Genomic DNA, 27,072 nt, shown 5'->3' with positions numbered 1-27,072 from the left:
GTTTTACTACTTACGTATAAAATACTACACGGTCTAGCTCCATCCTATCTTGCTGATTGTATTGTACCATATGTCCCGGCAAGAAATCTGCGTTCAAAGGACTCCGGCTTATTAGTGATTCCCAAAGCCCAAAAAAAGTCTGCGGGCTATAGAGCGTTTTCATTTCGGGCTCCAGTACTCTGGAATGCCCTCCCGGTAACAGTTCGAGATGCCACCTCAGTAGAAGCATTTAAGTCTCACCTTAAAACTTATTTGTATACTCTAGCCTTTAAATAGACTCCCTTTTTAGACCAGTTGATCTGCCGTTTCTTTTCTTTTTCTTCTATGTCCCACTCTCCTTTGTGGAGGGGGTCCGGTCCGATCCGGTGGCCATGTACTGCTTGCCTGTATATCGGCTGGGGACATCTCTGCGCTGCTGATCCGCCTCCGCTTGGGATGGTTTCCTGCTGGCTCCGCTGTGAACGGGACTCTCGCTGCTGTGTTGGATCCGCTTTGGACTGGACTCTCGCGACTGTGTTGGATCCATTATGGATCGAACTTTCACAGTATCATGTTAGACCCGCTCGACAACCATTGCTTTCCTCCTCTCCAAGGTTCTCATAGTCATCATTGTCACCGTCGTCCCACTGGGTCATTATTGTCACCGATGTCCCACTGGGTGTGAGTTTTCCTTGCCCTTATGTGGGCCTACCGAGGATGTCGTAGTGGTTTGTGCAGCCCTTTGAGACACTAGTGATTTAGGGCTATATAAGTAAACATTGATTGATTGATTCATTGATATTTATATAGCGATTTTCTCTAGTGACTCACTCTTTGTACTTTAAAGCACTATTACATTTAAACAACCTCTTAAACTTGATCATATCAGTACATTGTTTAACTTATTTGCTTATTTGCTTAATCCATCCCATAGTTTAATTCCACATACTGATATGCTAAAGGTTTTAAGTGTTGTACAAGCGAACATGTTTTAAGTTAGTTTTACCTCTTATGTTATATTTCTCCTCTTTTGTTGAGAAGTATTGTTGTACATTATTGGGTAGCAGGTTACAGTTTGCTTTGTACACAATTTTAGCTGTTTGCAATTTTACCGAATCATTGAACTTCAATATTTTTGACTCAATAAATAAAGGGTTTGTATGTTGTCTATATCCAACATAATGTCCATCCATCCATCCATCTTCTTCCGCTTATCCGAGGTCGGGTCGCGGGGGCAGCAGCCTAAGCAGGGAAGCCCAGACTTCCCTTTCCCCAGCCACTTCGTCTAGCTCTTCCCGGGGGATCCCGAGGCGTTCCCAGGCCAGCCGGGAGACATAGTCTTCCCAACGTGTCCTGGGTCTTCCCCGTGGCCTCCTACCGGTTGGACGTGCCCTAAACACCTCCCTAGGGAGGCGTTCGGGTGGCATCCTGACCAGATGCCCGAACCACCTCATCTGGCTCCTGTCGATGTGGAGGAGCAGCAGCTTTACTTTGAGTTCCTCCCGGATGGCAGAGCTTCTCACCCTATCTCTAAGGGAGAGCCCCGCCACACGGCGGAGGAAACTCATTTCAGCCGCTTGTACCCGTGATCTTATCCTTTCGGTCATGACCCAAAGCTCATGACCATAGGTGAGGATGGGAACGTAGATCGACCGGTAAATTGAGAGCTTTGCCTTCCGGCTCGGCTCCTTCTTCACCACAACGGATCGGTACAACGTCCGCATTACTGAAGACGCCGCACCGATCCGCCTGTCGATCTCACGATCCACTCTTCCCTCACTCGTGAACAAGACTCCTTGGTACTTGAACTCCTCCACTTGGGGCAGGGTCTCCTCCCCAACCCGGAGATGGCATTCCACCCTTTTCCGGGCAAGAACCATGGACTCGGACTTGGAGGTGCTGATTCTCATTCCGGTCGCTTCACACTCGGCTGCAAACCGATCCAGTGAGAGCTGAAGATCCCGGTCAGATGAAGCCATCAGGACCACATCATCTGCAAAAAGCAGAGACCTAATCCTGCGGTCACCAAACCGGAACCCCTCAACGCCTTGACTGCGCCTAGAAATTATGTCCATAAAAGTTATGAACAGAATCAGTGACAAAGGACATAATGTATTATTCTAATTTATCTTTTTTGTAACACTGTTAATGAATGAAACGCACATTTGTAGTTTTTTTTCCCTATATTTCTGCACAATAACTCAGATATGGTAACACTAACGAGCAGTAGAGAATATGAAATGAATTTTGGTCCAATTATTGAAAAACATACATATGCATAACTTCCTGAGACATAAAAATATTTGAAAACAATATACCGGTAAATAATTTCCTCTACCACAAATGATTATCAACATAAGTTCCATACCAACAGCATTTTTATGCATAAAACAGAAATAAAATGAAAGTACTCCAACAATGACAACTTATGTCGGCCTACTTTTTTTTATTACCAGTCAGAAAATGGATCAAAAATCAATAGTGAGGGTGATCAATACGAGAATTGCACTTGTAAGACAAAGCAATATTATCACACATACTGCGATGTCCAATCCCCAGCAACTGCTTTACTACCCAGCTGCATTGATTAACTGACCACAGTCTATATTTACTTCCAGTGACGGCGACTATACGACTTTACAATGAGAACGCACGCCCCTAGAAGCAGTGCAGCCACACAGCTCCCACAAATCTCAACTTGGAGTGAAGATTGCTATAACAAAGGAGGTTTAAATATTCAGTGCGTGCGTGACTAAATATACTGTCCAGGTCTGCTGCTACTTGCCCGAGTGGAACAACAAAGTCTCAGTATTTGAGCATTGAAGAATTTATTTCAGCAATACGACCGGAAAAGATATTTGCTGCACCCTCATAACTGTGCTTCAGCATATGTTTGCACAAAGTTCAAATTGCAGTATCAACTGCCAATAGGTAATTATATATTAATATAAGAACAGCAGTGGCCTATAGCCTCCCAGTATATCAAAACAAACAATACTGTGCCTATAAGTATGATCATGAATAACAATTGTCAATTATTTTACATCAGGGGTGCCCATTACGTCGATCGCGAGCTACCAGTCCACCGCGGGGGGTGTGTCAGTCGATCTCGAGCCAGGCTTTTAAAAAAAATAGACCTAAAAATTAGTGATCATCAATCTTCACCAAGACGTCACTTAAAAGACATTCACGGTACCGGAGGGTCTTGTGAGATGACGCTGGCTGCTGCAAGATCATTATTATGAAAATATGACAGAGAGGAAGGCGAGAAACACTTTTTATTTCAACAGACTCTCGTGGCGTACCTTCCGTCAAAACTCTAAAGGCCGACTGCACATTTCCTATCTTCACAATAAAAGCCCTGCTTCATGCTGCCTGCGCTAACTAAATACAGTCTTGGAAAACTGGCGTGCACAAGCGATCCGATACCTCAGAAAGCTGGCGTGCACATCACTTGTGCACGCCAGCTTTCCGAGACTCTTATTTTGTTAGCGCAGGCAGCATGAAGCAGGGCTTTTATTGTAAAGATAGGAAATGTGCAGTCGGCCTTTAGAGTTTTGACGGAAGGGACGGTGCGAAGGTCTGTTGAAATAAGAAGTGTTTCTCGCCTTCCTCTCTGTCATTTTTTCATAATAATGAACTGGCAGCAGCCAGCGTCATCTCACAAGACCCTCGGGTGCCGTGAATGTCAATCAAGCAAGCTACGGAATTTGCCGCCAATGTTTTTCTTGTAAAGTGTATGGAAGCTGGATGAATTAGATGCCAAAAACCAACCACTTTCATGTGGTATTGTACAGAAAGGACAACTTTTTTTCTCCTCCATTTGAAAACGTGGGCGTTAACATCATTACTCTCTGATTCCAATCAATGCAAGTCATCAGAATCAGGTAATACACCAACTTATATTCTTGTCTTTGTGAAAGAAATACATCTATATGTGTTACACATGCTTGTATTATCATTAAACATATTTAACCTGTTTACAAAAATGTCTCTTTCATAAATAAATAAATATAAATGATATATATAAATGAGGTAGATCCCCTCGAGTTAGTCAATTGAAAAGTAGCTTGCCTGCAGAAAAAGTGTGGGCACCCCTGTTTTACATCCTAAAAAAGGACAGGAGTAGCTTTCAAATATATAAAACAAAAAATATTATTATTAATATTTGTGGAGAGACACAGCCGACGGGCCGACAGCGGGCGGAGAGCAGCAGCCCGGGCCCACATGGAGGCCAGGAGGCGGGGCATGCAGCGGCGAGGAGAGGCGTGACGCATGCGGAGCGACACTACAGCGGAAATCTGAGCCAGGTGCGTATACCACACACCTGCTCAAAATCTCTCCATCTGCTGCTAGAATATAAAAAGGGCGAGGGAGGAACGACCGAGAGAGCAGCACGGAGGAGTGTGATAGCAAAATTACATGTACTCGTTTTAAGAGATGATGTTCTTTGAACTGGGTACCAAAAGTTGTTTATTGGGCTCAGGAATGTGACACTTAGCAAGAGATCTATTATCTGATCAAGCTCCGTCTCCTGTGTCTTTGATGTAACATGTGGACTTTAGTTGACCTGGGCATATGTGTCATTTATGCTTGACCCCCAACAGAGCTAAATTGTTCCCCTTTCCTGAGTGACTCCCCTCCTCTGGGCAAACGACATCCTCTCCCCTTCAGAGGACTTTGGGTATTCATTCCACTGGTGTACTGTATGTAAATGAGCATGGAGGGTGGGACTTCTGATATTCTAAAGGAGTTAGAACAAGCTGGAACGAACGGATGTGTCGTTCAGGTTTGGTCTCGCTTTGCAAAGCTTGTTATTATTTGTTTGTTACTTTAATAAATCATTTTAAAGCTATTTGTCACTAAAGGATCGTCTTTAAGAAATTTCCACAACAGGAGGAAACCACGGCCAGAAGACCAAGAGCGCGACAACTCAAAACGAGAGCGAGATGACGCACCCCCGCAGCGGACGCAAGCCCCGGACGCATCCCCGGACGCCGAAAGGTGTGCAGCGGCAGCAGACAGGCAGTACGCGCGCACTGCAAAGTGGCGCGACCAACGACGGTAAACGAGCACTGAAAAGTGACGCGACCAAAGGGCCGAAGGACAACAGATTTATTGAAAGAATAAATCCAAGTCAAACCTGTTATGATGCGTCGTGTGTCAAGTGTCCTCGCAACCCACACCAGGACGGCAGGAAGTCTGTCACAATATTATTTTAATACGGTGCTAGAGCAGGGGTGTCAAACTTGGTTTAGATCGGGGGCCAAGTGGAGAAAAATATACTACCAAGTGGGCCAAACTTGTAAAATTGTTGCGTTCGGAACACATTTTGGATGCGCGAGTTGTCACCCCAAGATGCTGCAGGACCAGGACAAGGCAGGATTGCAGGTAGTAGCTTGTTTAATACAAAAAGGTAAAATAACACTGGTAAAAAAAGGAAAAGAAACGGCGTGCCTATGCACGGGAAGCTAATGCTAGCTTAGCATGTAGTTGCAAGAGTCCAAGAAATGCGTGCCGAATGCACGGAAGCTAAGGTGAAACTTAGCACGTAGTTAAAAAGTTCAAAATAGCGTGCCGAACGCACGGAAGCTAAGGCGAAACTTAGCACAGAGTTGAAAAAAACAAACGTGACTGTTGCATGAAGCAAACAAACCAGACAGACCTAAGGTAGCAGGCAGGTTTAAATACTCAAGCAAACAATGAGAAACATCCATCCATCCATCCATCATCTTCCGCTTATCCGAGGTCGGGTCGCGGGGGCAACAGCCTAAGCAGGGAAACCCAGACTTCCCTCTCCCCAGCCACTTCGTCTAGCTCTTCCCGGGGGATCCCGAGGCGTTCCCAGGCCAGCCGGGAGACATAGTCTTCCCAACGTGTCCTGGGTCTTCCCCGTGGCCTCCTACCGGTTGGACGTGCCCTAAACACCTCCCTAGGGAGGCGTTCGGGTGGCATCCTGACCAGATGCCCGAACCACCTCATCTGGTTCCTCTCGATGTGGAGGAGCAGCGGCTTTACTTTGAGTCCCTCCCGGATGGCAGAGCTTCTCACCCTATCTCTAAGGGAGAGCCCCGCCACACGGCGGAGGAAACTCATTTCGGCCGCTTGTACCCGTGATCTTATCCTTTCGGTCATGACCCAAAGCTCATGACCATAGGTGAGGATGGGAACGTAGATCGACCGGTAAATTGAGAGCTTTGCCTTCCGGCTCAGCTCCTTCTTCACCACAACGGATCGATACAACGTCCGCATTACTGAATGCGAATGTGAATGAGAAACAGGTGTGCGTAAAAAGCATAGCAGGTGGGACAAATCAGAAACCGTGTGTCATGATCCGTAGTCCGGATCATGTTTAGTTTAGTTATTTTCTGTTAGTTTGGACTCCCTTTGTTGTTTGTGTACCTTTGTGAGTTAGTTTGGTCACCATGGTAACGTATTAATTTCACCTGCTGCGGTTTCCAGACGCACACCTGTTTTTGCTTAATTGCTTTCTTATTTAAGCCTGCTTTGTCCCGTCAGTCGGTCTTGGTCCCTTGTTTGCGGTATGCAACTGTTTCGTTGGTATTTACTAGATTTCTTGTTACCTGATCCTGTGCTAGTGTTAGCATTAGCTTCTGTGCTTTCGCCACACGTTTCTTTTAGTCTGTTTTTGTACCAGTGTTTTTGTTTTTAAATCATTCTTACCTTTACGTTGTTGTCCGGAGTGTCTATGTTTGCGTTGGAGGAACGATCCTGCATTAAAATGCAACCCACACGTGACACCGTGGTAACAAAAACAGGAAGTGCACACAAACTCAGCACCGGAAGAGTCCAAACAATCAAAAACCCCAAAAAGGACTCAATAAACAGACAAAGGGTGTGATCCGGGAAGCGGATCACAACAAAAATCACAGCAAGATAACTTTTAAAGAAAGACAACTTCAGATTGTTTTCTTTGTTTAAAAATAGAACAAGCACATTCTGAAATTGTACAAATTTATAATGTTTAAAAATGTTTTACCTGTTGCGGTTAATAGCATATTTGTTGTTATAGTTTCTAAATAAATCATGTGATAATGTTCATCAAGATATTTTTTTTTTAAATTAAAATCAAATTACAGAATGTTATTTATGTAGTTTGATCATCAGTCATGTGGTTTATTGTCTACATATGTAGCATCATCTACAAAGATACAAAGAATTGCTATTGCGACATCTAGTGGACACATTTACAACAGCAGTTTCTTTCATTAACAAATTTCAGGTACATTTTTATACTGAGCGAACTCATCCCGCGGGCCAGATAAAACCTGTTTGCGGGCCTGATCCGGCCCTCGAGCCGTACATTTGACACCACTGTGCATGTCATTTGTAATGAAATGAGCTAATAAAAATGCTATAATATACTTTCAAAGACAAATCTTTGTGTTTTTAGTCATTTCATTACATTATGATTTTTACTCTATTTTTTTTTTGTTTCTGCTGTTTTTTTGTGTGCCACGGGCCCATAAAAAAAGTGGCGTTCACCAAAATGTCGAGAACCCAGGCCCAGCACTTTGCATTCCTGGCGAAATAAGAAAACCAGCGGTGTTCAAAGTGTTGCCGCACAACAGAAGAGTGTCTCTGAGTTGTGTTTTTCTTGTACTTTAAGAAGTGATAAAGGTTGGCCTGCACACTTCTGAAAAGTTTTCTGCACACTGTGGAAATGTCCACTGGATGGGCTTGTGGTGGCAGATGTCTCCTCTCACCAACGCACCAAATATATTTGTGAGTGCTTGTGTTGGATTGCTGAATAAATGCATGATGCAAGATACACCTTTCTTTCACTTTTAATACGCATCTCTACTTGCGCAAATGATTTTAGCTACGAGGTGTTGCCAAGAGGTGTGTTGTGAAGCGGAGTTATGCTACACCAGGGGTGCGAAACGTACGGCCCGCGGGATGACTTTGCTAAGTATAAAAAGGAGACAAAATATTAGAATGAAAAAAACTGCTGTTCCAAATGTGTCCACTAGATGTCACAATAGCAATTCTTTGTATTTTTGTAGATCATGCTACATATGTAAAAAGAAAAATAAACCACATGTTAGTGCACCAGTCATAAATAACATCCTGCAATTAGATTTCAATATTATTTTGTTATCTTGATAGATTGAAAATGAACAACAAAGAGTTTACTGATGGACATTATCACATAATTTATTCAGAAAGTATAAACAAAAAATACATGTACACTATTAACCACAACATGTAAGTGTTAAAAACAACATTATTATGATTTGTAGATTTTCAGTATGTGCTTGTTCTATTTTTAAACAAAGAATACTATCTGAAGTTGTCTTTATTTATAAGTTATCGTGCCGTGATTTTACCAGTCCGGCCCACTTGGGAGTATATTTTTCTCCTATACGACTCCTATACCCATCTAAAATGAGTTTGACCCCCCTGTGCTACACTGTCACACTCCCATCGTCATTAAGGTTCTTCTTATGGTTTATACTTGTTTTTATGGTATTGGGGCCTTCTTGTCTTTCACATTTGCTTTTACCCGACGAACCATCGCAAACCTTGAGATCCATACTAAAAGTCAGGACCCAAAGTCACATGACGGCATCTTTCCACTATTATGATCACCATCTACGGTGCCGTAGGACCTCAAGGCTGCACAGACCGTTCATGTTTTTAGAAACAGGCTTAAGACCCATCTTTTTTATTTGGCTTTTACTTAATACTTATTCATATTGATTGAAGTCAATAATATTTTCCTTTTTATTTCTTATTAGTTAGTATTTATTTATATTTATTTATTGTAAATTCCTCTTCATAATTTGTTTTACTTGTATTTTATTCTGATGACCTCCTGGTGCATATGGCTCCTGTGATAGTGTTTCTTCACCTGTCTCCTCTGTACTCAGCCATGCATTCAATTGTACAGTGTGTTTGTGATCTATGGTGAGGGATAAGGGTCATTGGGCATTGAATTTAAGTCTGTATAACACTTTGTGATGCATTCATTATGCATGAAAAGTGCTTTATAAATACAGTTTGACTGATTGATTGGTCTGTGAGCGAGGGCGAATCCAAGTAGCAAAATCCATATTCATGAAAGACTTCCACAAATACACTATATTGCCACAAATATTTGGCCACTTGCCTTTACTCACATATGAACTTGAAGTGCCATTCCATGGAATTGTCCATAAGGTTTTGGTATCCTGGAGTATTCAACATTCCTTTCACTGGATCCAAGGGGCCAAGCCCAACTCCTGAAAAACAACCCCACACCCTAAATCCTCCTACACCAAATTTCACACTCGGCACAATGCAGTCCGAAATGTAGCGTTCTCCTGGAAACCTCCAAATTCAGACTCGTCCATCAGATTGCCAGATGACAAAGCGAGATTCACCAGTCCAAAGGACGAATCTCCACTGCTCTTGGTTATATGTGGCTTAGATGCTGCTGATCGGCCATGAAAACCCCTTGCATGAAGCTCTCTGCGTACTGTACGTGGGCTAATTAGAAGGTCACAAAAAGTTTGGAGCTCTGTAGCAACTAACTGTGCAGGAAAGTCTTTGCACAATGCGCTTCATCATCCGCTGACCCCACTCTCTGTCAGTTTACGTGGCCTACCACTTGGTGGCTGACTTGCTGTTGTTCCCAAACTCTTCACTTTTCTTACAATAAAGTTGACTTTGGAATATTTAGGAGCGAGGAATTTTCCTGACTGGATTTGTTGCACAGGTGGCATCCTATGACAGTTCCATGCTGGAAATCACAGAGAGCGGTCCATTTTGTCACAAATGTTTGTAGAAACAGTCTCCATGCCTAAGTGCTTGATTTTGTACACCTGGCCAAGTTATTAGGACACCTGATTCTCATCATTTGGATGGGTGGCCAAATACTTATGGCAATACAGTGTAAGTGTTGCACAGTATTCATCACTAACAATACTGAAAAAAGCAGGTATTGATTTATTTTTTGCATGTGGGTATTGATTTATGTACTGACACTCAATTTTTTTTAAATATACAGTATTTTTTAAAATTATGAATCCATCCATCCATCCATTTTCTACCGCTTATTCCCTTTCGGGGTCGCGGGGGGCGCTGGCGCCCATCTCAGCTACAATCGGGCGGAAGGCTCGATCAATTGAAAATCGGATTATGTATCAGATTTGCGATTGGGATGTAAATCAACTTTTTTTTCTAGCACCCTTACTTTTAAAACAGGGGTGTCAAACTCATTTTAGATAGGGGGGCCACATGGAGAAAAAGCTACTCCCAAGTGGGCCAGACTGGTAAAATCACAGCAAAGTAACTTAAAAATAAAGACAACTTCAGATTGTTTATTTTTTTGTGTAAAAATAGAACAAGCACAATCTGAAAATGTAAAAATCATAATTTTTTTTTTTTTTTTTTTTTACTTTTACATATTGCGGTAAATAGTATTCTACCTCTATTTGTTGTTATTTATACATTCTAAATAAATTATGTGATAATCTTCATCAGTTAAGTCATTGGTGTTCAATTTTAATCTATTAAGATAACAAAATATCAAAATCAACTCACAGGATTTTATTAATGACTGGTGCACTAGCTGGTGTATTATTATTTAATTTTTTTTACATATATGTAGCATATTCTACAAAAATACAAATAATTGCTATTGTGACATCTAGTGGACATATTTAGAACAGCAGTTTCTTTCATTCAAAAATTTTGGCTCATTTTTATACTTAGGGCAGGATAAAACCTGTTCGCGGGCCTGATCCGTACATTTGACACCCCAGGTTGAAAATAAAGCATGTGCGAGGTCGTTCCTATGATAAATCCTTTTGTAGCATAACCAGCATGATACTTGATTGCATGATCAAGTATTACACATGCCAAGTAAGAGTTAGGGAACATCGCAGCCAAAACCTACACGCTGCACAGCCCGACAGTGCATTTGAAGTTTGAGGTGTCAGTCACATGTGACCCCCTCCTTTCATGTCACACTCAAATCCCAAATAGGTCAAAAAAAGAGGGAAAAAAAGGGAAAACAAGCATGCATGCTTGCTTGTGCCACTTTGTTCCAGTCTTTCTAAAGCTCTTAAATCCCACTGGCTCGAGTGGTCCGCAAATGTTCCGTTCAACAATACTCTTCATCCGGACCTTTCTAAAGGCGGGGTGGGGGTGTGGGGTGCTTTACTTGTTTTTCGCGGTTTTGCTGACCATTGGAAAAAAGCCATGTGGCAGGAAAAAAAAAAAAGACCCTCTCTTGGGACTGTGAAAGGTCTGCCTTGCCAAATGCACTCCCAGGCAGCAGACATAAAACAGGGCCGGAGCTCCAAATTCTGGGCGCCCAAACACAAGAAGGGCCACCCCTATCCAAGCCTAAACCGAAACTTGATGTTTATGTACATGCACTAAAAACAAACTACTGCATGAATTTGATTGAAACCAGCTGTTTAAAACTCATGTATTAAACCATGCCTCATGCGATCGAACAGTATCAGACAATTTTTGTTAAAAAAGTATGTGATTAATGCCTTTCTGGTGATCATGTTTAGTTTGGCTATGTTCTGCTTGGTTTTTGCACTCTGTCAGTCCCTGTTTTTTCACTCCCTGCTTTGTTTCCATGACAAACATTCCTTTTCACCTGTCCTCATGTCACGCACCTGTTGTTAATTATGTCACCTCTATTTAAGCCTGTAGTTGCCAGGCAGTCAGCCTGGCGACATCACCCTCTACACACCCTTGTTATTCATGCTGATGATCCATGCTGCTCTTCTTCATGCTCTTTTCTCGTTCCAAGTAAGTTTTCTTTATTCATGCCATAGTTTGCAAGTTTTGTTTTATGTCCATAGTTTTGCCTTCGTGGTAGTTTTGTTTTCTTAGCCAAGTTTTTAACCTCTGCTGAGAGCGCCTTTCGTTTGTTCCTTTTTTTTGGGTTAAGATTAAAATCATGTTTTTACCCTCACGCCATGTACGATCCAGTCGCTTTGCACCACGGGAAAACAAATCACACCAAAGTCCTAGCCATGACACTTTCAATGCTGAAAGACTGATACTTCACTGTATTTCTGGTATCTCACCAGACGGGGGTGCTTACCCGCTAATTGTATATTTCCATAAAGTGCTGTGCCGATGACTTCCATTCTGACAAAAAACAACTAAATTTTTGAGTATCGTAAGTGTCATTATCAAGTAAAGGATAGGCTCAACATGTTTCACGCAGAGTAAGAGCAAGCCAGGAGCAGGAATCCTAATCGCGAGGCTAACATGAAACAACACAAGATATAAGTGCTACTAGAGTGTTAAGATTTTTATTTCTATAATTACATACTTTTCTGGACTCAGACGGATTTTGAGGGCAAACGAAGTCCAAACACCAACTTTTGTTTGGTGTTTGAGTACTACTGACTTTGTTTTGATTAAATCCATGGGCAGCATGTAGACAACGAAAACAAGGAATTTGTTTAAATATTGCGTCATCATAAATATAGTGAAACATTTACATGCGACTAGAATCGCATTGATATCGGCCGATCTCACTCATGGAAGATCGTCAGGATAAAACCCTGATTGGGACTTCTCATGTAAAACCATGTAAAAAAGTAGGTTGACCTTTTTGTTGTTGTTTTTTTGTTAACACATGCAGCTATCTAAATATATGCTCTCTCAATAATTTGAGACTGCCGATATTATCGGTCGATAAATACTTTAAAATGTAATATCGGATATTATCAGTATCGGTTTCACAAAGTAAAATGTATGACTTTTTGAAACACCGCTGTATGTAGTGGTACACAGACGTAAGGAGAAGTACAGAGAGCCAATAAACCTTAAAGGCACTGCCTTTGCGTGCCGGCCCAGTCACATAATATCTACGGCTTTTCACACACACACACACACACACACACACACAAGTGAAAGCAAGGCATACTTGGTCAACAGCCATACAGGTCACACTGAGGGTGGCCGTATAAACAACTTTAACACTGTTAAAAATATGCGCCACACTGTGAACCCACATCAAACAACAATGAAAAACACATTTTTCACAACGCACCGTAACACAACAAACACAACAGAAGAAATACCCAGAACCACTTGCAGCACTAACTCTTCCGGGACGTTGAAAAATACACCCCCCCCCAGCTACCTCCTCTCCCTCCACCACCTTAACCCCGCCCACCTCAACCTCCTCTAGCTCTCTCCGGGAAAGCATGTCCCAAATTCCAAGCTGCTGTTTTGAGGCATGTTTAAAAAAAAAAAAAAAATTCACTTTGTGACTTCAATAATAAATATGGCAGTGCCATGTTGACATTTTTTTTCCCATAACTTGAGTTGATTTATTTTGGAAAACCTTGTTACATTGTTTAATGCATCCAGCGGGCCATCGCAAAAAAATTTGGCATAATAATGTGTTAATTCCACGACAGTATATATCAGTATCGATTGATATTGGTATCGGTAATTAAGAGTTGGACCCGATTGGAATATCGGATAACGGCAAAAAAGCCATTATCGGACATCTCTAGTTTTAATAATTTTTAAATTATTCAATAAAGTGCTAATATGATATCAAGTGGTCAGGATATGTAATTAAATGATCATATAACAGGTCATTATTCACTTAAATGTGACTATAAATCCGTGAAGTTTTCCTGTGCCTAAGTGCGTAAAATTGAGATAGTTCAACACATATTGTAGCTTTATCAGTGGATAATAACAATTATAATATTACATCATTTGTATCATATTATCATTAGTACATGTCCCAGGGATTAATCCTCCCCCTTCCTTTAGAAACTATTGACACCTCTGTTTCGAATTTTAATCAAGGGTCCTTGAACGCACCACAGTTATGGGCGGTGAGATGCACAAGTCGGACATTAACATAACTTTCTCCAATGCTGACACACATAAATTTACTATATTTTTACCTTTTTTCCACCACTTCTTTTGTTTCGAAAAGTTGTGCTTTGATGACGTTATGACGTCTGTGTTGAGTGAAATGTTCCAAGTTGCTGCCACACACTAAAAAATGTTGGGTTAAAAAATAACCCAATTTGAACCCAGCTGCTGGTCCAGAATAGGACACACCCCTTATTTGAGTTATTTTGACTCAACATTTTGGGTACATTTTTTCAATCCAACTTTTTCAAAAAATTATATAACCAAAAAGTTGAGTAAAGATAATTTAATGTTGGGTGATTCCCAACCAAACTATTGGGTTGAATTATTTAACCCAAAAGTTGAGTTATGCTAACTCAATGTTGGGTGATTGTATCCATCCATCCATCCATCATCTTCCGCTTATCCGAGGTCGGGTCGCGGGGGCAACAGCCTAAGCAGGGAAACCCAGACTTCCCTCTCCCCAGCCACTTCGTCTAGCTCTTCCCGGAGGATCCCGAGGCGTTCCCAGGCCAGCCGGGAGACATAGTCTTCCCAACGTGTCCTGGGTCTTCCCCGTGGCCTCCTACCGGTTGGACGTGCCCTAAACACCTCCCTAGGGAGGCGTTCGGGTGGCATCCTGACCAGATGCCCGAACCACCTCATCTGGCTCCTCTCGATGTGGAGGAGCAGCGGCTTTACTTTGAGTTCCTCCCGGATGGCAGAGCTTCTCACCCTATCTCTAAGAGAGAGCCCCGCCACACGGCGGAGGAAACTCATTTCGGCCGCTTGTACCCGTGATCTTATCCTTTCGATCATGACCCAAAGCTCATGACCATAGGTGAGGATGTTAATGATATTAATGATATTAATCCATAATAAAATTCCAACCATCCATCCATTTACTACCGCTTGTCCCTTTAGGAGTTGCGGGGGGTGCTGGACCCTATCTAAGTTGCATTCGGACGGAAGGTGTGGTACTTCCTGGACAAATCGCCACCTTCAAGAAAAAAGTAACTTTTTAATAAACAATGGTTTATAATTTTGAAAACTCAGACATTTAGTTGAAATAAAACACTATAACCCCCAAAAATTATTGCTCTTCATAAAAACAACTCCAAAATTTAACCCAACATTAGCAACTCACAAATTGGGTTATCAAAATAACCCAGCATTTTTTAGCGTGCATCTCAGTGACACGAAACATTTTGCATTTTCGATAGGGGGTGTCATCGGTTTTCTTAATTTGATCACCAAACCTTATTATTGAACTTTCATGGCCATAATGATTTCATCTAACACGTCATTTTTTACAACTTCCATATTTAAATTACATTAAAAAAATAAATACTAAAATCTAACAACCGGTTATAGCTCAATTGGTAGAGTGGCCGTGCCAGCAACTTGAGGGTTACAGGTTCGATCCCCTCTTCCGCCAATCCTAGTCAATGCCGTTGTGTCCTAGGTCAAGACACTTTACCCACCTGCGACCAGTGCCCACCCACCCTAGTTTAAATGTAACTTAGATATTGGGTTTCACTATGTAAAAGCACTTTGAGTCACTAGAGAAAACTGCTACATAAACATAATTCACAATTCACATTAAAAAAACACATAGGAAAAAAAAACTGTTTAAACAGTTCAAAGTCTTATGCAGGATTGTAAGCAAATGAGTAAAAATTGGTTTTAGGAAGGGTCTTAAAAGTAGCCAAAGAAGGGGCCTGTCTCACATGGAGAGGAAGATCATTCCAGAGTTTGGGGCCCAAATGAAGTGGCTTGTTCACAATAAATAAACAAAAGCAAAAACTACTATTGGGTCCCATTTAATTTATTTGGGTTTTGAATGCAAAGCCTCTGGATACAGGAAGATATCTTCTTGTCCTCCAGTGATAATGCTACTTGGATGAAATCTGGTTTATTTTACGCCATCGGGGTGAAGATTAGTACTTAGAAGCATTTCAGTATGACTTTGAGTCACTAGAGAAAAGCGCTACATAAATATAATTCACCTCACTTCACTAACAAATATTCATGTGGGGGCTCGGGTACAAAATCCCCATTTCTACACCCCTGGATACAAACACGCATAAAAAATGAGCAACAACCCCAGGATATATACCGTATTTTTTCGTATTATAAGTCACAGTATTTTTTATAGTTTGGCAGGGGGTGCGACTTCTACTCTGGAGCGACTTACGTGTGAAATTATTAACACATTACCATTAAATATCAGATAATATTATTAATCTCATTCACGCAAGAGACGAGGCGTATATCAGCAATCGTCACACACACACGTCAACAAATAGAAAATCAGAGGGGGGGGCGGGTCATGGCAGAAGTGCATCGTAAAAAAAAAGATGCTACTTGCTGCTACGTCCATACCTACGAAAATGTATCATTTCAACATTGGCGCGAACTTATAAAAACTGAGAAGGGCTGAACAAAAATTCGACCGAAAAGGAAAATATATACTGCAAGTTACAAGCTGGAAATAGTGAAATATGCAGCAGAAAATGGCAATCGAACACTTATTCAGCCTGTTGTTCACTATTCTTTATTTATTTCAAAGGGCAACATTATCACAATTTCAGAAGGGTTAAAACCAATAAAAATCAGTTCCCAGTGGCTTATTTCATTCATCAAAATTTTACCCATCATGGAATATCCCGAAAAAAGGCTTCAAAGTGCCTGATTTTCGCTATCTGTAAATCCAGCCGTCCATTTTCCTGTGACGTGACTGCGTGACGCAAATACAAACAAACATGGCGGACAGCACAGAAAGGTATAGCATAGTACCTCGGATTCAGACTCGAATCTCTTAAGCCGCTGAAATCCAACAGATTACAAAAGTGTATTGAAACGGATGGTTGGAGTGTGGAGGGAGATAGCGAAAACGAAATTGAAGAAGAAACTGAAGCTATTGAGCCATATCACGACGGACAAAGGCAAAGCGAACAAATTCGGTGATCGCCTTCTAACCAACGATTGCATCTTTTGACCACTGGAGCAACTTAAATCTGTCAATTGGTAAGTGTTTGTTTGGCATAAAATGTGGGTGGAGGGAAAGGCTGGATGCAAATATAGCTACAAATGTACATACAGCTAGCCTAAATAGCATGTTAGCATCAATTAGCTGGCAGTCATGCCGTGACCAAATACGTCCGATTTGCACATAAGTCAATAACATCAACAAAACTCACCTTTGTGATTTCGTTGACTTTATCGTTGGAAATCGCAGATATCCACACATCTCTGTCGTAGCATCGCTATCGTCGGTAAAATGTGCAGAACAAACGAGGGACTTTCGCATCTTTTGACACCGGTGCAACTTGAATCCGTCGATTGGTATGTGTTTGTTTGGCATTAAATGTGGGTGGAGGGAAAGGCTGGATGCAAATATAGCTACAAATGAGGCATATTCAATCAATCAATTATTGTTTACTTATATAGCCCTAAATCACTAGTGTCTCACACCACAACACAAACAACTACGACATCCTCGGTAGGCCCAGATAAGGGCAAGGAAAACTCACACACTTGTATAGCGCTTTTCTACCTTCAAGGTACTCAAAGCGCTTTGACACTACTTCCACATTTACCCATTCACACCCACATTCACACACTGAGGGAGGGAGCTGCCATGCAAGGCGCTAACCAGCACCCATCAGGAGCAAGGGTGAAGTGTCTTGCCCAGGACACAACGGACGTGACGAGGTTGGTACTAGGAGGGGATTGAACCAGGGACCCTCGGGTTGCGCACGGCCACTCTCCCACCGCGCCAAAACACTAAATTGGCCCAAGTGTGTGAATGTGAGTGTGAATGTTGTCTGTCTATCTGTGTTGGCCCTGTGATTAGGTGGCAACTTGTTCAGGGTGTACCCCGCCTTCCGCCCGATTGTCGCTGAGATAGGCGCCAGCGCCCCCCGCGACCCCGAAAGGGAATAAGCGGTAGAAAATGGTATGATGGCATCCATTTTCTACCGTTTATTCCCTTTTTGGGGTCGTGGTGTGCGTTGGCGCCTATCTCAGCTACAATCGGGCGGAAGGCAGGGTACACCCTGGACAAGTCGCCACCTCACTCCAGGGCCAACACAGATAGACAGACAACATTCACACTCACATTCACACACTAGGGCCAATTTAGTGTTGCCAATCAGGATGGAATTACTGGTTTTCCAAAAAATATTTTAACCCAAATTAGTGAAATTAGATAATCTCCCACGGCACACCAGACTGTATCTTAAGGCACACTAGTGTGCCACGGCACACGGGTTGGAAAATCACTGAAGCAGAGGACTCAAACCAACCAGTGTTCATGGATCCCTATGATTCCCGATTCGGGATTCAGTCTCGGATCCTTAACCCGAATGTGTCCCGAGTCGGACAGCGGCAATAATAATAGGAACACGCGAAATGTCATGACACGTGACATGCGTATGTTTGTTGTTAGCAACGCTGCCGCGACAAGTCATTAAAACTGTAATATATTCACCAAATATGTACTGGCGGAGGCATGTCTGGGCATGTCCATGACTAAGGACAACTTATTTAGTTGAAGCAGAAATCTCGCTCACGCTGTTAGCTAACATTAGCCTGTAGCGCGGGACGATAGTTAGCTTGAGTTCACGTCAGTTCACAGCATGATGTTTTAAGAGCACGGGGGAAGCTAACGGCTAAGAGCGTTAGCCACAAACCAGACTGGCGGCGACGTTGTGTCACCTTGTCTTTCAACACAATTGTTTGTGTGTCACCTTGTCTTTCAACACAATTGTTTGTGTGTCACAACAAGAATGAGCGTCTGATGCAATATGTACATACAGCTGGTCTAAATAGCATGTTAGCATCGATTAGCATGCCGTGCTAATCGATGCACACTCCACGTAATCCGTCCCTGATCGTGTTGTTACAATCCGACAACACACCGATGAGGCATGATGTCTCCAAGGTACGGAAAACAGTCGAAAAAAACGGAAAATAACAGAGCTGATTTGACTTGCCGTGTGTAATGTGTTTGAGAAAATGGCGGATTGCTTCCCGTTGTAACATCACGGGTGAAAGGTCATCGACAGTGAACAATTGAAAGGCGTTTAAATCGCCAAATTCACCCTTTTAGAGTTCGGAAATCGGTTAAAAAAACATATGTTTTTTTTTTCTGCAACATCAAGGTATGTATTGACGCTTACATAGGTCTGCTGATAATGTTCCCCTTTAAATTGCCTTTCAAATTTCTATTATTGGTGTTGGATTTTATCAAATAAATTTCCCCCCAAAATAATAAATAAATGATAAATGGGTTGTACTTGTATAGCGCTTTTCTACCTTCAGGGTGGGGACGGCGTGGCGCAGTGGGAGAGTGGCCGTGCGCAACCCGAGGGTCACTGGTTCAAATCCCACCTAGAACTAACCTCGTCACGTCCGTTGTGTCCTGAGCAAGACACTTCACCCTTGCTCCTGATGGGTGCTGGTTGGCGCCTTGCATGGCAGCTCCCTCCATCAGTGTGTGAATGTGTGTGTGAATGGGTAAATGTGGAAGTAGTGTCAAAGCGCTTTGAGTACCTTGAAGGTAGAAAAGCGCTATACAAGTACAACCCATTTATTTATTTATAAGGTACTACTTCCACATTTACCCATTCACACACACATTCACACACTGATGGAGGGAGCTGCCATGCAAGGCGCCAACCAGCACCCATCAGGAGCAAGGGTGAAGTGTCTTGCTCAGGACACAACGGACGTGACGAGGTTGGTACTAGGTGGGATTTGAACCAGGGACCCTCGGGTTGCGCACGGCCACTCTTCCACTGCTCCACGCAGACGCGACTTTTATATGTTTTTATTCCTTCTTCATTATGCATTTTCGGCCGTAGCGAAAAATACAGTATTGCAAAAAAAAAAAAACACGAACTTGCACCCACCAATCACGTCCCGTGTACGCGATACATAACAAGCTATCCTACTGCATCCATCCAGCGGACCATACCCCTGGTGAAAGAAGCGGTCCCTCAACACGTCGCCGTAGCAGCCCTCCAGGCAGCGGCAGCCCTCGTTGGCCACGCTCACACACTCAAACACCACCATGTCCTCGTAGGTCAGCCCCAGCAGCGAGCTGTTCACCCAGCGAATCATCCCAAACGCGGACTGGCGTCCTCTCCGCGGCAACGAAAGGAGAAAAAAAAGATGGTGGAGGCATGCAGGCGGGGAGATTTTCTTCAGCAGGCTTAGAGCCACTGATCTTCCCCCCGGCCAGCTCTGATCTCCTAATAACCGGCTTACATCGCCCTGAACACCACCTGCCAAAGAAGAGGCTCTGGGGGTCCATCCTAAATAGCATGTGTTGATTTCTCCAACACTAACCTGGTCGTAGCCATGTGGAGATCAACCCCTGTCAAGCGGCTTCATTCATGACGACGAGGAGGAGTATAAAAAATGAGCGGTTTTATCCTCTTTGTCTTGCAGATGCTGCCATGTTTTCTCCTCTGCTGCCTAATGGCAGCATCCAATGGTTGCGCTTCTTCTCCTCGCCGCTCATGATGGAGGAAGAACGACAACGTCTCTCTGGTCGCATTCCGCCTCCTCCTCCGCCGCCGCCTGTGTGCGAGGGCTACAGCCCTGCCTCAATTATTCATGCGCTTCATGAACGGAGGGGCTGACATCACCGGCATTCAGGTCGCTTTACATTCGCCAGCGCCCGTCTAAAATCTCACTCCTGGCGTGTTTGAGGCCGACGCTGCCAGCGGCGCATGAGCAGTCAGGACGAGGGATGGGGGAAATAACGGGGAAGTCATTCAAAGCGTGACGTCAGCGATGGGAATGTTATGATTAGATTTTGAGTCTTTTTGTGTTTTCTGTTGGTTTTGGACTCCTTCGGTTGCTGTTTGTGCACCTCTCAGTAGGTGTCCATATCCATCCATCCATCCATCATCTTCCGCTTATCCGAGGTCGGGTCGCGGGGGCAACAGCCTAAGCAGGAAAAACCAGACTTCCCTCTCCCCAGCCACTTCGTCTAGCTCTTCCCGGGGGATCCCGAGGCGTTCCCAGGCCAGCCGGGAGACATAGTCTTCCCAACGTGTCCTGGGTCTTCCCCGTGGCCTACCGGTTGGACGTGCCCTAAACACCTCCCTAGGGAGGCGTTCGGGTGGCATCCTGACTAGATGCCCGAACCACCTCATCTTGCTCCTCTCGATGTGAAGGAGCAGCGGCTTTACTTTGAGTCCCTCCCGGATGGCAGAGCTTCTCACCCTATCTCTAAGGGAGAGCCCCGCCACACGGCGGAGGAAAACTCATTTCGGCCGCTTGTACCCGTGAGCTTATCCTTTCGGTCATGACCCAAAGCTCATGACCATAGGTGAGGATGGGAACGTAGATCGACCGGTAAATTGAGAGCTTTGCCTTCCAGCTCAGCTCCTTCTTCACCACAACAGATCGGTACAACGTCCGCATTACTGAAGACGCCGCACCGATCCGCCTGTCGATCTCACGATCCACTCTTCCCCCACTCGTGAACAAGACTCCTAGGTACTTGAACTCCTCCACTTGGGGCAGGGTCTCCTCCCCAACCCGGAGATGGCATTCCACCCTTTTCCGGGCGAGAACCATGGACTCGGACTTGGAGGTGCTGATTCTCATTCCGGTCGCTTCACACTCGGCTGCGAACCGATCCAGCGAGAGCTGAAGATCCCGGTCAGATGAAGCCATCAGGACCACATCATCTGCAAAAAGCAGAGACCTAATCCTGCGGTTACCAAACCGGAACCCCTCAACGCTTTGACTGCGCCTAGAAATTCTGTCCATAAAAGTTATGAACAGAATCGGTGACACCAACCTCTCAGTTGGTGTCCATAGTCACTCATTATTTTCACCTGCCGCTTGTTCCGGACGTGCACCTGTTTTGTGATTACTGTCATTATTTAAGCCTGCCTTCTCCAGTCAGTCAGTCTGGCTTCCTAGTTTGTTTTTGAACAAGTGATGACTTCTGTTTCATGCTCGCTACCTGCAAGCTTCCACGCTAGTCTTCTTGTTTATGCTGCCTTCCATGCTAAGCTCATTTTGTTTGCTAGCCCCCTTAGCTTTTACCTTCCGTGCTATGAGCATGCTTTTGTTTGTTTCCCGCCTGATTTATTGTCTAAATAAATAATTTCCTACCTTCACGTTGTGTACGAGGCTCATCTGCATTCCTGGGAGAACGAATCCGCATCACCATGCGACCAGGTCGTTACAGGGAAACTGAGCGGCATCCGACATTTTTCAGATCAAAATAAAGGAAATTATACAATCAGGAATAAATTATAAAAATTCCTTTATAATGAAGAATACAAACCCCGTTTCCATGAGTTGGGAAATTGTGTTAGATGAAAATATAAATGGAATACAATAATTTGCAAATCCCTTTCAACCCACGTTCAGTAGATTGCACTACAACAACATATTTGATGTTCAAACTCAACTTTATTATTTTTTTTGCAAATAGTAATTAACTTAGAATTTCATGGCTGCAACATGTACCAAAGTAGTTGGGAAAGGGCATGTTCGCCACTGTGTTGCATCACCTTTTCTTTTAACAACACCTAAATAAACATTTGGGAACTGAGGAAACTAATTGTTGAAGCTTTGAAAGTGGAATTCTTTTCTCATTCTTGTTTAATGTAGAGCTTCAGTGATTTTTCCAGATTCTCTCAACCTTTTCATGACATTATGGACCGTAGATGTTGAAATCCCTAAATTTCTTGCAATTGGACTTTGCGAAACGTTGATCTTAAACTGTTTGACTATTTGCTCACGCAGTTGTGGACAAAGGGGTGTACCTCAGCCCATCCTTTCTTGTGAAAGACTGAGTATTTTTTGGAAAGCTGTTTTATACCCAATCATGGCACCCACCTGTTCCCAATTAGCCTGCTCACCTGTAGGATGTGTCAAGTAAGTGTTTTATGAGCATTCCTCAACTTTATCAGTATTTATTGCCACCTTTCCCAACTTCTTTATCACATGTTGCTGGCATCAAATTCTAAAGTTAATGATTTTTTGCAAGAAAAAAATGTTTATCTCTTTGAACATCAAATATGTTGTCTTTGTAGCATATTCAACTGAATATAGGTTGAAAATGATTTGCATGTCATTGTATTCCGTTTATATTTACATCTAACACAATTTCCAAATTCATATGGAAACGGGCTTTGTAGAAGAATGGTCAAATCGCCCCTTTAAAAGTTTTCCAGACCAGGTACCCCTAAACTGATCCAGAGAAGCAGCTGGGACTCCCTACTGTGCCTTAGTGCATAAAATTGAGATTAGCTAATATACATATTGTAGCCTTATCAGTGGATGATAAGCATTATAATTAGGAGATGTCCGATATTATCGGACTGCCGATATTATCGGCCGATAAATGCTTTAAAAAGTAATATCGGAAATAATCTGTATCGGTTTCAAAAAGTCAAATTAATGACTTTTTAAAACACCGCACGGACACGGACGGAGGGAAAATTACAGAGCGCCAATAAACCTTAAAGGCACTGCCTTTGCGTGCCGGCCCAATCACATCATATCTACAGCTTTTCACATACACACAAGTGATTGCAAGGCAAACTTGGTCAACAGCCATACAGGTCACACTGAGGGTGGAAGTATAAACAACTTTAACACTGCTACAAATATGCGCCACACTGTGAACCCACACCAAACAAGAATGACAAACATTTCGGGAGAACACAACATAAACACAACAGAACAAATACCCAGAATCCCTTGCAGCACTAACTCTTCCGGGACGCTACAATATACACCCCCCGAGTTGAGTTTATACCAAAAAGTTATATTTTGGTTTCATCTGACCACATGACATTCTCCCAATCCTCTGCTGTATCATCCATGTATCCATTTAGGTATAAACTCAACTTGTCGTGTTTGGAGGAAGAAGGATACTGAGTTGTATCCCAAGAACACCATACCTACTGTGAAGCATGGGGGTGGAAACATCATGTTTTGGGGCTGTTTTTCTGCTAAGGGGGACAAGATGATTGATCCGTGTTAAGGAAAGAATGAATGGGGCCATGTATCGTGAGATTTTGAGCCAAAACCTCCTTCCATCAGTGAGAGCTTTGAATGGTTGACCAAATACTTATTTTCCACCATAATTTACAAATAAATTCTTTGGAAACCCTACAATGTGAATTCCTGGATTTTTTTTTCACATTCTGTCTCTCACAGTTGAAGTGTACCTATGATGAAAATTATAGACCTCTGTCATCATTTTAAGTGGGAGAACTTGAACAATCGGTGGCTGACTAAATACTTTTTTGCCCCACTATACATATATATTTACATACATCCATACCTACATATACATACATCCATACCTATATATATATATATATATATACATATATATATATATATATATATATATATATATATATATATATATATATATATATATATATATATACATATATATATATATATATATATATATATATGTAGCGAGAGGGAGAGGGAGAGACATAACCCCAGACCCTCACATTGTAAAAATAAAAATTTTGATAATAATAAAGAATGTTTCTTTTAAATAAAGACTAAGCAATATTGTGGAAAAATGAAAGATTAATATATATTAAAAAAATTGAACAGTTTCTGTATAATTTTTTTCCCTAAGCGCTTGTTTTGGTTTTCCACTCCCTGTTTGCCTTCACCCCTTCTCTGGTCAGAGTGCTGGCTCCTTCACCTTTCCCTGGTTGGCAATCAGGATACACCTGTCCCTGGTTGTCCATCAGGATGCTTTTTACACCAACCCTGTCTTCTGGGCTGGGCTTCATCATCTCACCTTGTCTGCTTCTATGCTCTATAGCTTTCCCCATGCTTCCTGTGCACTACCCTGCTGCACATTGAATACTGTATATTTCACCTGCGCTTCGCTTGGCGCCTTTGCATCCTGGGGTCTAAAACCAACAACGATCAACAACAAAACATTACAATATCATTTATATTTAAGCAGATATCGATCTCAAACCCTAACAAAGATACACATTTTGATTGCAAATAATGCTTTTTGAATTGTATTGAATTTTGAGGCGTGCAAGTTGATAAATAGCCATTTAAATACTTCAATAGCATGAATGTTGATGATAACCAAGCACCAAATTAAACAATATGATATAAAATCCACAACAGATAATCATAATAATGGCAGCAAAATCAGCATCAACACAGAAAAACACAACGTTGACCTATTTTGTTGTGACATTCACAATTAAGGGGTTTGTGAATGCAACACACTTGTTAGGAGCGTGATTGGTGCATGTTGAGGAAGTGTTATAGCTACGGAGAAATGTGTGTGTGTGTGTGAAACTGCTGTTGGCATCTTAAGGCTGGCAATTAAGTGTGTTTCTCTGTTAGGATGCTACATTACATACACGACATAACAATATTGCTTTCAAGCACTTGAAGTTAGTCACTGATAGCTACTTCTTTTTCCGGTCTGGTTACTACCGTTTACGTTGGCACCAGTGCTATTATGAATTTAGTTTCAGAACCCATCTCTACTCATGTTATGATATGTCTTTGGGTAGGTATCTGGATTAATGTCAGGTTTTGATGACTGCCCTATTGTTGTCACAACGCAATCTGCTGCTTACGGAAATTGCGCTTAGACATATTGGTCCTCGATGTTCATAGACATTTTTGAAAACCTTTTTGCAAAATGAGGACTTTTTTTTTTGGGACACATTTTTAGAATCACCCCAGACAAAGGTGCTATTGATTAAGAATACCGACCGGTATCAGATGTTTTTTGGTAAACAAGTAAGCGGTTTAGCTCGGTTGGTAGAGCGGCCGTGCCAGCAACTTGAGGGTTGCAGGTTCGATTCCCGCATCCGCCATCCTAGTCACTGCCGTTGTGTCCTTGGGCAAGACACTTTACCCACCTGCTCCCAGTGCCACCCACACTGGTTTGAATGTAACTTAGATATTGGGTTTCACTATGTAAAGCGCTTTGAGTCACTAGAGAAAAAGCGCTATATAAATATAATTCACTTCACTGCAATTGCAGATTAATGCTTTCGAATGCCAATCTGACACAGATCCCCCCTGGCTGACATTGTATTCATTTTTAATTCCCCGGCTGATTGCGTGTCTCCATACACAGTGTGGTGTCGCTCCCCTAAGCTAATAATAATCACCTCCATTGCAGGAAATAAACCTAATTTCCCAGTATCTTTTGTATCTTTATCAACTAACATTATCACTGGAGGACAAGACTCAACATGTTACACACCGAGAGAAAACCAGGAGCAAGCATGTCAATAGCGAAGCTAACTGCTAAGATATTTTTTAAACAACATCAACAAATTAGTGCTTAGTACACTTTAACAAATTAAAACTAGATTTTTGAGGGTCTAGAGAGAAGATTGAATACCAACTGTTGGTGTGTCAGCATTGTCACAGTCAGTACGCAACATGTAAGAGGAGGGTGGATAGATCCATAAATTAGTGGTGTTGATACAAAGGGTAGTGTCAGTATATGATCAATAATACAGTGAATAGATCGATAGTTTTATTATTTTTGTCAAAATATGTTGTTTTCTTTTTGTTCATGGTTTCAAACTGAAGGAATAATCCCCTGGACACAGGAGGACCTTGAGGGCAAATACCTACAGATTTGAGCAGAAGATAGTAGTTTTTGATTTTGTTTAATTATTGTGTACTATAGACTTTGTTTTGCTCAAACATGTGTATGTAATAAAAGAGATGAAGACACTAGTTGTTATTGTTAAATTGCCAATAGCACTCACCAAACCCCAAAACCAGATAAATTGGCATGTTGTGTAAATGGTAAATAAAATAATCCATCCATCCATCCATTTTCTACCGCTTATTCCCTTTTGGGGTCGCGGGGGGCGCTGGCGCCTATCTCAGCTACAATCGGGCGGAAGGCGGGGTACACCCTGGACAAGTCGCCACCTCATCGCAGGGCCAACACAGATAGACAGACAACATTCAGACTCACATTCACACACTAGGGCCAATTTAGTGTTGCCAATCAACCTATCCCCAGGTGCATGTCTTTGGAAGTGGGAGGAAGCCGGAGTACCCGGAGGGAACCCACGCATTCACGGGGAGAACATGCAAACTCCACACAGAAAGATCCCGAGCCTGGATTTGAACCCAGGACTGCAGGACCTTTGTATTGTGAATAAATAAATAAAATCAGAATACAGTAATTTGCAATTCCTTTTCAGC

The 27,072-nt window shown here is 42.5% G+C and overlaps 1 protein-coding gene across 8 annotated transcripts in view; it reads right to left on the bottom strand.

Moving 5' to 3' along the window:
• The window catches only part of gramd1bb (GRAM domain containing 1Bb), a 400,828-nt gene that overhangs the window by 111,797 nt on the left and 261,959 nt on the right, over positions 1-27,072 (bottom strand). The window contains exon 1 of one of the 8 annotated variants that reach the window (XM_061878765.1): positions 20,197-20,538. The exons of 6 other annotated variants lie outside the window; for them this stretch is intronic. In XM_061878765.1, coding sequence (XP_061734749.1) covers positions 20,197-20,210 — 14 coding nt within the window. In that variant the 5' untranslated portion in view covers positions 20,211-20,538. Of the gene's footprint in view, positions 1-19,822; positions 20,010-20,196; positions 20,539-27,072 lie in introns of those variants that run through there. One more of the 8 variants, XM_061878760.1, reaches the window with a different exon arrangement.

Source organism: Nerophis ophidion, linkage group LG18, assembly GCF_033978795.1.
Source record: "Nerophis ophidion isolate RoL-2023_Sa linkage group LG18, RoL_Noph_v1.0, whole genome shotgun sequence".
Lineage (NCBI taxonomy): Eukaryota > Metazoa > Chordata > Actinopteri > Syngnathiformes > Syngnathidae > Nerophis > Nerophis ophidion.
This window is presented reverse-complemented; position numbering and strand designations above follow the sequence as displayed.